We start from the raw sequence: 12,297 nt of genomic DNA on the forward strand, positions 1-12,297 counted from the left end.
TGTTGTTCATGGGCCATCTAAAAATTTATAAAAGATCCTTCAATTATGGTGATGATGGGTAATGTTCTGTTCTAAGGTATCCAACATCTAGAAAAGGTATATTTTGAGTCTTAATAATAATCCTCACAGGCATCTTTGAGGCTTTTTAAATGCCTCTAAAATACTTACAATCATGGTCCTTATCGGGGCTTTCCTACCAAACTCAAAAATATCCTCGTTAGTGTCTTCTTGAAATCTGTAGGAATTCAATTTTTATTGTTCCCCTTGGGTTTCTCCTTATAAGCTTAAAAAATCTTCTCCTAGGCGGCTTCAAAGCACCCCTAAAAGATCCATGTCCATTGTCATATTTGATGTCAAAAATGTTTTCTTTGGGACTTATTAAAAATCTATTCCAGATTTGCAAATAATATTTATTTTTTCCCCCTGGGGCATCCAAAAATATCCAAAATATCAATATTAATAATTCACTTAGTGGCCTTTTGCAGGGTAATTGACAGTCGTACTTATTGCGTTTTATTTATTTCAAGTATTTATGGAAATGTATATTTCAATAAATAATGAAACGTCTCTTTACTGCAAAGATAAACGATTAACATGTCATAGGTCAATGGCAATAGTGTCATCGTTGTTATCGCCTTCAAGTGATCTTTGCGGTCGAATGAATAACTTGTAGTGATTGCGCACATGCACAGCCACGGCAAGTGCAATTGGCATCATTGTCAGCATCATCATCGTTGTCGTCATCATGCTAAACGGTGACCTCAACAACAAACCCACCATTTTCATGGCAATAAAATGTGGTTCCATGGCCAAAGGAAACAAAAAAACTACAACGCAAGAAACAGTTATGTCTTTCAGTAACAAAAATTTTACCACGATCCTAAATTTTATGAGAAAGATGGAGAGAGGAAATTCTATGAGAGTGAGGCACAGAAGAACTATGTTAAACAGATTGCAGGTCATAATTCAGATATGTTTTCTTGCTATTGTTGTTCGCATGATTCCAAAGTTGTTTGATGCCAACAACAATGCAATGAATGTGAATCCAACATCATTTGGCCAAGAAATCAAATGATGTACACAATTCATTGTGGCCCAACTAGACAAGAATGCCCCTCCCCCTTCCAATTTCTGAGTGTCCATGACACGCAGGCGCACATCTGCAAATGCAACAATAGACCAAAAGGCATTGACACAGACTTCAATGATGGGGTTTGTAATTTTTGTAGGTATTGTCGGTTGTAAACCCATAATTTCAATTGCCATGAGAGTTTGTTGGTTTACTATTTTTTTAAAGGGAGCTTTACTAGCAAGTGCTCACTATTTCGTTGCGGAAAATTGCAAATGGGTAGTTTACAAAACCTAGCGCTAGAGAAAAAGTAGATTCTGCTTCCACACCGCTTCGTACCCAGATTTATTTGTGTATTCGGTATCGTTGGTGGCACAGGATCTTTATATAAATACAAAGATGGAATAAATAAAGTCCATTCCAGCCATCGGCGTACCTAGAAAATCTTTTCTAATCATTACGGGTGTCAACTAGCTATGCATTAACATTTCCCTTCAAAATGTACAAAAAATGTTGAAAAGTCCCTGTTAAGTGAAAACGCGAGTTTAGAAGATCGCCTTCTTAACGAAAATCAAAAGCTGAACTCCTTCTCGTAACCCTACACACCAACAGTTCTTAAAGTTAAGAAGAAAGTTTTAAAAAATCCTCCCAGTTAAATCCATAAATGTCATTAGTAATTCCCATTAATATCAAAGGTGCTATTTTTATACCCTCTGTCATATAGCAACAAAGGGTATATATCATTTGATATGGCCAAAACGTGCCTCATCGAAATAACGGTTTTAGACAAAAGGTTTCTTTGGACCAAATCCGTTTCAGCACATTTGGAGTCAATCTAAAGATGTCCGTCCGTCCGTTCGTCTGTCTGTCTGCTGGCTGGTGCACACGATAACTCTCGAAGGCAGTATCCGATTTGATCCAAACTTGGTACATCGTAATATTATTATCAAACTTAGATCGAGTTCAGAGCTGGGCAATTTCGGCCCACTCTTTCTGGTACCTACCCCATAAAAGGTCAACATTTTCAAAACAAAAAAAAAAATCTGCACAGAAAGAAAAGATTAATCCGATTTTACTCCAACTTTGCAAATCCTAATATTTGCATCAGAGCTAGGTCAGGTGCGAAAATGAACAATATCGGTCCACTCCATCAAGTACTACCCCCACAAAGAGTTAAATCTTTGAATAATTATAACTCTAATAAAATGTGATGTAATAGTCCGATTGTCTTCAAATTACACACATCACAATATTTTTATTAACTCATGGTCTAATATGAAGATAGAATATATCGGTCCACTTCTTCTGGCACCTCCTCCACAAAGGGTCAAAATTTTGAATGTCCATGAAGCTTATAAATCGCGAAATTAACATCCAATTCCATTCAGACTTGGTACATATCAATATTTCCATCATCACAAGATCTGTTATAAAGATGGTAAATATCGGACCATTGCCTCCTCCACATAGGGTTCAATATTTTGATAAACAAAATGCTGAAAGAAGCGAAAAAAGCATCCAAATCTCTCCAAATTTCACACATACAAAAATTTTGGCTAGCACAAGATCTGTTGTGAAGATGATATATATCATCTGCGAACCCCTTCTAATGATCAAAATTTTAAACCAATATAGTCCAAGCCTGGCACGTCGCAAAATTAATATCAGATTTATTTAGGTCAGATACGAAATGGGCAATATTGGTCCATTGCTTTGGAACCTACACCAATAATCATAGGAAAAGTCAACAATTATTTTTAAAAACAAACATTGGCTACTACATCAGTCGGCCAACCGACTGATACTTTCTAATTTGTTTAGTAGCTTATAGTAATCCTTCTTTCCTCTGAGTGCGATTTTCCTTTTTCCATAAAAACAATTAATAACACGTAAAATGTCAAAATTCTAATTTTTATTGATCGATCAATAACAATTTCGTATCAGTTTGATCCTTTTAGTATCTTCGCACCCTAAAAATACAAATTTCCAAATTACTCAAGATTGACCCCCACGCTCATTCAGCCCTCATCGATCGATTAATGGCAATTTTATAGCCTTTACAAATAATGACCAATTTACTTATGACTGAACCTCTTGTAAAGTTTCAAAATTCTGACTAAGCTCAACAATCTTGTACTTGTTTTTAGCGTTTAGTACCTTCTTTTCACTTTTGACACCCTTACACCAACAATTATCAAACATTTGGTGTCGCCCTACTATCACACCCATACAAAATTTTAAGTTCCGAATTTTAAGCTCCTTTCAATCGCCCATTAAAAATTACGTACCTTAAACTATCCTAAAGGTACAAAGTTTTAAAATCCCGCCGGATGTCTCCGGTTTACAAAAAGAATAGTCCCCTTGCGAAATTTCAAAATTCTTACTCTTATCAATCGACGAATATCAATATTGGTACAATATTAGTACATTTCGTACCAATCAGGCAAAAAACTTCAAAAATCCTGCCATGCACAAAATCGAACTATAATAGTAAATTTCTATTATCCAGATCTTATTGATCGAAATCAATAACAATGTTGTACCTGTTTATAACATTTAGTACTTTCTGTACCCTTATATTGAGAATTATGAAAAATTATGCGTTTTTTCATCTATGTAATATTTTAGGGTTATAGCTCTTTGCAATCGTTCCAACATTTTGTAGTTTTGTACTAAGGACGAATATTTGGAAATCCCGCTATATCTCTTCCTTTTACAGAATAAGTGATCCACATGCACAGTATCCAACTTGTTGTTCTTATCAATTGATAAATATCAATGCTGTATAGTTTTGGACCGTTTACTACTATTGTACTCTAAGCTCCAAGCTTCCAAAATCTCGTCGTATCCCACCAATCTGTTCGAAAAATTACCCTCATCCTAAACATAAATCTTCTATTGCTTATTGATCATTCAATAAAAAAATAGTTGTACCTACAGGCATTCCACCTAAACAAAAAGTACTAAAAGGTACAAATTAGTACTTTTCTAAATGAAGTAAAAATTTTCAAAGTTCTTGTCCCATAACCCATAAGAGGCGTTCATGTTAAATGTAAAAGTTGTAACTCTTTCCGATCGTTCAATAAATATGTTGTATAGGTTTGTATAATGTAGTACTTTTCGTACCGAAGCTCCACAAATACTGCAGAATATCATTCCTCTGTAAAAAAGTGACCCTCATTCTAAACTTCACGATTTTATATATTCTTAATCGTTCAGAAAGAGTCGTACCTGAAGAAATATTTTCCAAAATCTCTGTCTCTATAGCTGTGGCCCTCATTCAGAATAAAGTTTTCAGCTTTTTCCGATCGATCAATAACAATGTTTTACAATTTTATACACTTCATGTTTCAACCCTCTGCACAAAGAATGACCCTCATGCTAAATTTGAAAGCTTTAACTCTTTTCGATCGCTCAATGACAATGCTGTACCATTTTGTACTTTTTCCTACAAACTCCCGAAAATGCAGTTTCTCTTTTCTACGCAAATTAAGTATCACTTAGTATTTTTTGTACAAATATAGGACGCATTTCCAACACCACCTTCATATCTCAACCGCAGACACCAATAGAGACTTAAATAACATATTTTGGGATTCCAGCCTTATTTCTTCACCCAATACCAAATTTAGTATTGTTCTGTATTTTTGGTACAAATATAGGAGGCATTTCAAAACCACCTTCATATCTTAACCGCAGACACCAACAGAGACCTAAATAAAAATTTCCTGATTCCAGCCTTGTCCCTTCCCAATACCACATATAGTATCATTTAGTATTTCTTGAATAAATATAGGACGCATTTCCAAAACCACCTTCATATCTTAACCGCAGACACATATTAATATTAAATTTCGTGATTCTAAACTTATTCCTGCACTCATGTAAAATTTCCAAGCTCTTACTCTTACCGAGTGATGAGTAACAATGAAGTGCCGGTTGGTGTCTTTTAGAATATTTCGTACACTTTAAGTACAAAATTCCAATTTTTATTTTTTATGCTCTTTTTAATCACTAATGTACTATTTAGTACATTTCGTACACATTTAGTACAAAGTAGATCAATAACAATATTGTACTAGTTTGTACCTTTCAGTATTTTCCGCACTCTTAAAGTAGGAGTCACCCCCATGCATCGATCGATGGATCGATCGATTAACAACTATGCTGTACTATGTTGTACTTTTCGTACCCTCAAAATACGAAAAAGTCCTCTACACTAGGGGTGATTCCTGTTAAATATCCCAATTTAACCCTTTTATCGATCAATAATAAGATTGAACCGTTCTACCCATTTCAATACTTTACGTAGCCAAAAGTTCTAAATATTCCGCCTGATAAAAAGTACCGCCTACACACAAAATTTCAAAGTTCTGCGTCTTACCGATGCAGTAATAAAATTTTTAAATTTTCTTTGAATAATTTTCGTATCACTAAAGTAGGATTTCTCAAAAATCCACTAAGAGTTGGAAAATTTCAAGATTCTAGCTTCAGACGTTAATTGGTCAGGCAGTCAGTCAACTACCCTGTTATTTTATACATGTCGATAAAAACTTATTCTGTGGCAAAAGACAAAGGGTCTAAGTAAGAATCCAGTATTGGCACACTCTGTTTGCATCACCACATTTGCAAATCTCTTCCATAAAGGTCAACAAGTCCTGTCAGTGGTGTCGCCTAGAATCATGCCAACACCCTTACTTCTATTGCCTTTACTGCTTGTCCATAAAATATCACTAACTGGTGGTATAAAATGCTAACTTTTGTTTCATAAAAACTAATATATTTTATTGTAAAATCCGATACTTATCTCCGCTGTTCTCACATAATTTGCAACAATCCGAGAGCGAGAGATAGAGAAAACGCCAACTCATAGCATAGTTTGTTTATGGTTAGCCCGTTTTACAGCGCAGCTCTACCACACCCACATTCTTATTCGCAACATTTTTACATCACCATACATAGACAATGTCACCACGGAACGACAAATATGTTGGACTTCCAACTCCAACACAACCAGCATTTATGCATACCAAAGCGATTCGGACTGGCCAAGTGACATCATTTCCCTTCTGTCATGTCTTGGCGACAAAATAACAAAATCCAAAAAAAAATCCAACAACATTCAACACAACATCATTGCTAATTATAAGTTTGATCTTATCATGAAAATGTAACAAGACAAAATTATGTTATAATTAAAAGAAACAAACAAAGGAAGTATGATGATGTAAAAAATGAAACAACAAAGCATAAAGTGTAGACAAGTGACCAATGGCTGTGAATTTTTTATTATTGTAGAATAGTTAGGTGACTCTTTTTTCTATTTTGAATTTTTATATGCTTAGCATACGAACTTATAAATTTCTATAAATTGTATCCAGCGGCAGGAGTCCGAGTCGTAAAAACAATTGTCTATGTCTAGTTTGGAAATTGTTTGTTATGATTAAGATATATCATGTTGATGACGCATTCTGATTTTGTTATGGATTCTATAGAAGTTATATGAAATCTGAACCGAAAATGATACCGGGAGCATGTTAATGCTAAGAGGGACTTACAACTACAGAATTCGTCTGAATACTATATAAGGGCATAATGACTATATCTGAACCGATTTTCTTCAAATATAGCACGCTTACCTCTATGACGTGTACATATTTTGTACGCAATAATCGTGAAGAACAGATGCAGTTGTGTATGGGAGTTCTATCTACATCTGAGCCAATTATAACACATTTCAAAAAAAATTCGTCCCGGTTTTTCGAAAACCCCGATCGTAAATATTTATACCCTCCACCTTGGAAAGGAGGGTATGTTACTTTGTTTGTAACATCCCTAAATATTCGTCGTAGAACCCATAAAGTATATACAGAGTGAGATAAAAAAAACTTGCAACAAAGTTAAACACCATAATTTTTACATTTGTTTTAAATTTTGTTGACCTCTGACCTCTTTAGCAAGTAAACACGATTATTTTGTTTGTTTACAAACTGCTGGACAACGAATCTCTTCTCATCGGGTGGCTTAGGAATGACCGCAGTCTGAAGTTGGTTGAAGTTTTTTCATCCCACCCTGTATATTCATGATCAGAATAAAGTTCAACGTCGATTTAACAATGTCCGTCTGTCAGTCTGTCTGTTGGAATCACGATACAACCCACATTATTTGAATTTATTTTGCAGAACAATCCACGTTTTTATATTGCGGCCATATAACGGTACCTCCCGATATTCGATATTTTTCACGGGTTTGTCTTAAAATTGGTATTTGTAGGTCAAAATGGGTTCTATGTATCCGGTAGCGAAACATTGTGTATATAGGTTTTCGTATTGCCCCCATATAACGGTACCTGCCTATTTTCCGTATTTTGATGATTTTAGCGACATTATCTACCTAAATGGCTTCAATTTTCGAATTTAAAGTTCCAAGTTGGTACTATAGTCTATTACAGAGAATTGTCTATGCATGTCTAGGTCTTTTTATAGAACCCATATATCGATACCTCCCCATATTCGGTGTTTTGATGATTGTAGTCAAAATTTTCAAAGGAATTGTCTGAATACCCACAGAAAGAGTTCCATCTGAGTACTTTACCCCCCTGGTCTATATAGGTCCACGATATCGCATACCCCCCATATAAGTGTACCCCCCGATATTCAATATTTTGATGATTTTAACGACAGTATTTATCGAAAAAATTTTAAATTTCGTAAGAGGTACGTCAACATATGAAAGAAAATTATTTATGCAGGTCCACTTCTTTGTACAGCCCACATATAACCATTTTCATTTGAGAGGTTTTTATTTATTTTTTTATTTTTGAAAATTTTCTAGTTCCTTCCCAATGTTGGAAGATGGAACTTAGCTTCTTTTTTACTTGTTTCTACAAAGAGCGACTCAATTTTTATTGTGTATTGGATGGTTTGTATTGAAAATGAGATATATTGGTCCTCGTTTTGGTATAGCCGCCATATAACGGAACCTACCTATATTCTATAATTTCATGATTTTCACCATTGGCCACATTTTTCACGGATTTGTCTAAAAATTGGTATTTTAGTTCATAATGGGTTCTAGCTCCGGTGGCGAAACATTGTATGTATAGGTCCACCTTTTTGTATAGCCCAAATAACGGTGTCTCCCGAGATTCGATATTTTAATGATTTTTGCCACATTTTTCCACGGATTTGTCAAAAAGCTGGTATTTGTAGTTCATAATGGGTTCTAACTCTGGCAGCAGAACTTTGAATATATAGGTCCACATTTTACTACAGCGCACATATAACGCTTCCATCAAACCTTCGGTATTTTGAAGATTAAAGCCGAATTTTCTAATACATTTGTGTGAAATTTGGTATTTGTACTTCATAAGGGGTTCTACAACCGGCGTCAAAACATTGTCCATATTGGTGCTAGTTTTCCTAGTCACATTTACCACGAAATAATGTAAAATTTGGTATTTAAGAATCGCAATAGATCTATATACGCTCCCGTTTTAGTATGACACCCATATAACGGCTCCAACCATTCTCCTACCAATCTTACTGGAGTTTGTAGTTTAAAGTGGAACACGTTTGAATCCGGATACTTTTGCATAAAAATGTTTCCATGACCCAATGGTGGAGGGTATTTGAAGCTCGGCCTGGCCGAACTTAATGTCTGTTTACTTGTTGGTTCTGTATTTCTTCCTTCTCTCAAAAGTATTCAACGGATTTCAGCAACATTTTCCAACTAATGTTACGTAAGAAGTGAAAAATATCGTATATTTAGACTTCAAATTGAATTATTGGTCGACATTTTTACTTGTTCCATTTATTTTTCATATCCCTTTTATACCCCCCACCATATATATCATTCTGTTTGTAACTCATCGAAATAATAAGTTTAGACCCTACAAAGTATATATATTCTTGATCGGCGTAAAATTCTAAGACAATTTAGCCCTGTCCGTCCGTCTGTTGCAATCACAGCCAAAACGAATTAAGATAGGAATCTAAAATTTTGCACAGGTCTCTCTTTTGTCTGCAGGCATGTCAAGTTCGATGATATCGTATAGCCCCCCATATAACGGTACCCTTCGATATTCGGTATATTAAAGGTTTTAGCCAAATGATGCAATGGAATTATCTGAAATTCTACACAATGAGTTCTTTGTGAGTACTTTACCCCCTGAAGGATAATTGTCTATATAGGTCCACGACATAGTATCGCCCCCATATAACAGTACCCCCGATATTCGGTATTTTGAAGATTTTAGCCACATTTTTCAACGTAATTGTCTGAAATATTGCACAAGGAGTTCTTTGTGAATACTTCACCCCCACAAATAGATTTGTTTATAAAGGTCCACAATATCGTAAATTCCCCTATATATCGTCACCTTCCGATATTAGGTATTTTTAAGATTTTAACAGAATTTTTAATGGATATTATTTTTTGAAAATTTCCTAATTCGTTCTAAATGGTGGAGCGTATGCAAAGTTCGGCCCGGCCGAACTTACTGCTTTTTTACATGTTAAAACCTTGATTTTTTAAGATATAGGATATCGATTTTTATGATACCTAAAACACTGTATTTTTATGATGAGCTAATTGCAATTCGCATTAGAGTTAAATTGAATGATTTTTCAATTTAATTCCAAGAAATTACTTAAAAACTTTATTAAAGAAAAGTAGAAAAATTTCCCCTTCAAAAGAAATCAAATCATGTCTTCATTTAAAATACATAAATCGTTTGAACAATTAATCGGATTGTTGAATTCGAAAAAAAATAAATGAATTCATATTAAATTAGCATTTAAACATTTAAATGGCTCGAGTTTTGAGACATGCAAATATGGCTTAAAACCCACAACTTAGCTTTTTTCATGCCAATACTAATGAAGTTGTTATTTTTATTTCATTACAGATTTTGGAGCACGAAATTTTTTTGGATTCAAAACAAGCAGCTGGCAATAAACTCACTCACGCACTCGCATTGCAATTGGCATGTTCAACGTGAACGAACGTGAGACGAGTGTGAGCGAGAGCCCCCTATACAAAACTCAAAAAAAAAAACAAAATCATGCAGTAAAAATCAAATAACAAATTAGCCCTGCGTAAAAAACAAAACTATTGGAGCTGTTTGTTGTTGTTTTTTCTCTTCATGAGGAGCCAAATGAAAATCCCAAACACGCACATTTACAACAACATATTATTTTGAAAATAAAGTGAATAAACCCACCAAGTGAAACGCTACAAAACGGCAAAATCTGCTCTGGTCTATGGGCCAAATAGAAATTTTTTTGTTGAGCGAAATTTCAATTCAATACGGAACGTAAACAAGCGAAAAGGCCTACCTACGACGAGGAAGCAGGCAATTAGAAGCCAAGTGAAAACCTTTAATAACAAACGTGATTGCATTTCGAACAAAAAAATAATTAATGCCAAGAATACAAAATTATTGGGTGTTATAAAAGAAAGAAAATCAAATTTTTATAGAATTATCCAGAAGAAAATATTATCAGTTTTGTTTTTTTTTTTTTTGTTTTTAATTTTAATTGCAGAAGAAACAGCAAATTAACATCATAATTACTTTTCATAGAAATATGTTCATTATCTTTGCTTGCATGCAACATAGGCAGCAGCATCAACAACAGCAATCGCAATCTCAACAACTCCACCAACAAAACAACCCATCTCCATTCACATCGACATCATCGAAATTATCATTATTTTCAAATGTATTTGATTGTTTTCCCCAACGTTCAGTGCCTTAGAGAAAAAAAGAGAAGCAAACCAGTGAAATATTTGTATCCATAAAACCGAGTTGAGAAAAAAAAGAAGTGCAACCAATTTCGTTTAGTTTGTATTAAGAAAATTAAGTGTTTTTTGTTATTGTGAATATTCGAGCCATCCCTCTTTCTCTTCGCCACAAATGAATATGTATCGTCCAAATTTTTATGAATCAACGTGCCTGCGTTGCAACGAAACCGTTTATCAAGTGGATCGTGTAGGTCCTCTAAAGGACTTCACTTTCTTCCATTCGGGCTGTTTCAAATGCGTTCATTGCGGCACCAAATTGACACTGAAAACCTATTTCAACAATCAACACAAACAGGATGACAAGGAGGTGAGTCGAAAACTAAATTAATTTTTATTTTTTTTTATAAAATTTTCACGAAGCATATTGTGGAAGAAAAATGTGTGCCTTTAGTAAAAAAAATCTTTATAATACCAGCCTTATTCCCGCACCTAATATGTATAAATATCCTTTTTGGAACTCTATGTCGATTAATCTGTATTGGCTCCAACCTTTATCTGACTGGTTAAGCCATACAACTAATTTCAAAAAGGGGTACAAGAATTAGTCCAATTTAATATCATCATTTAAAGAAATAATTAAGCCGAGCCGCACTATAAATACTCTCCACAAGAAACGTATCAGGAATGCGTTTGGAAAGCTTTTCGGGAGCCTAAATAACGAAAAATTACTTCGGGCCTTGGGAATCCCTCCTTCGTATATTCCTGCTCCCATCATTTACAAATAAAAACATTTGAGTTCCAATATTCGAGGGCTACATGTTATGCAATTAAACCAGTAAGGACAGGTCAAAAGTCGGACGGGGCAGAATATATGATACTCTACACCACAAATTGTATTTAGTAGTGACAAAAATCATCAAATTACCGAATATCGGGAGGTACCGTTATATGGGGGCTATACCAAAACGTGGACCTATAATTTCAATGAATCGCCACACGAACTGGGACCCTTTATTATTTACAACTACCAATTTTCAGAGAAATTCGTGAAAAATTGTGTCAAAAATCACCAATATACCGAATATTGGTAGGTACCGTTATATGGGGACTATACCAAAACGTGGACCTATAATACAATGTTTCGCCACACTAACTAGGACCCATTATTACCCACAAATACAAATTTTTAGACAAATCAGTGAAAAAATGTGGCAAAAACCATGAAAATACCGAATACAGGGAGGTACCGTTATATGGGGGATTTACCAAATCGTGAACCCATACATGCAATGTTTCGCCACCGGAGCTGGAAGCCATTATGACCAACAAATACCAATTTTTAGACAAATCCGTGAAAAATGTGGCAAAAATAATCAAAATACCGAATATCGGGAGGTACCTTTATGTGGGGGCCATACCAAAACGTGGACCTATACATGCCATGTTTTGCCACACGCACAGGGACCCGTTATGACCTACAAATA

The 12,297-nt window shown here is 34.8% G+C and overlaps 1 protein-coding gene across 7 annotated transcripts in view; it reads left to right on the forward strand.

Annotated features, from left to right (window-relative positions):
• LOC131801636 (hillarin) overlaps nucleotides 1-12,297 on the forward strand; it is a 104,506-nt gene that overhangs the window by 61,242 nt on the left and 30,967 nt on the right. For 4 of the 7 annotated variants that reach the window (XM_059120498.1, XM_059120496.1, XM_059120499.1 and 1 more), the window contains 2 exons: nucleotides 9,978-10,461; nucleotides 10,615-11,180. In XM_059120498.1, coding sequence (XP_058976481.1) covers nucleotides 10,986-11,180 — 195 coding nt within the window. In that variant the 5' untranslated portion in view covers nucleotides 9,978-10,461; nucleotides 10,615-10,985. The remainder of the gene's footprint in view (nucleotides 1-9,977; nucleotides 10,462-10,614; nucleotides 11,181-12,297) is intronic. The other 3 variants (XM_059120497.1, XM_059120501.1, XM_059120502.1) reach the window with 3 other exon arrangements.

This window comes from Musca domestica, unplaced genomic scaffold, assembly GCF_030504385.1.
Source record: "Musca domestica strain aabys unplaced genomic scaffold, Musca_domestica.polishedcontigs.V.1.1 17, whole genome shotgun sequence".
Classification (NCBI taxonomy): Eukaryota; Metazoa; Arthropoda; class Insecta; order Diptera; family Muscidae; genus Musca; species Musca domestica.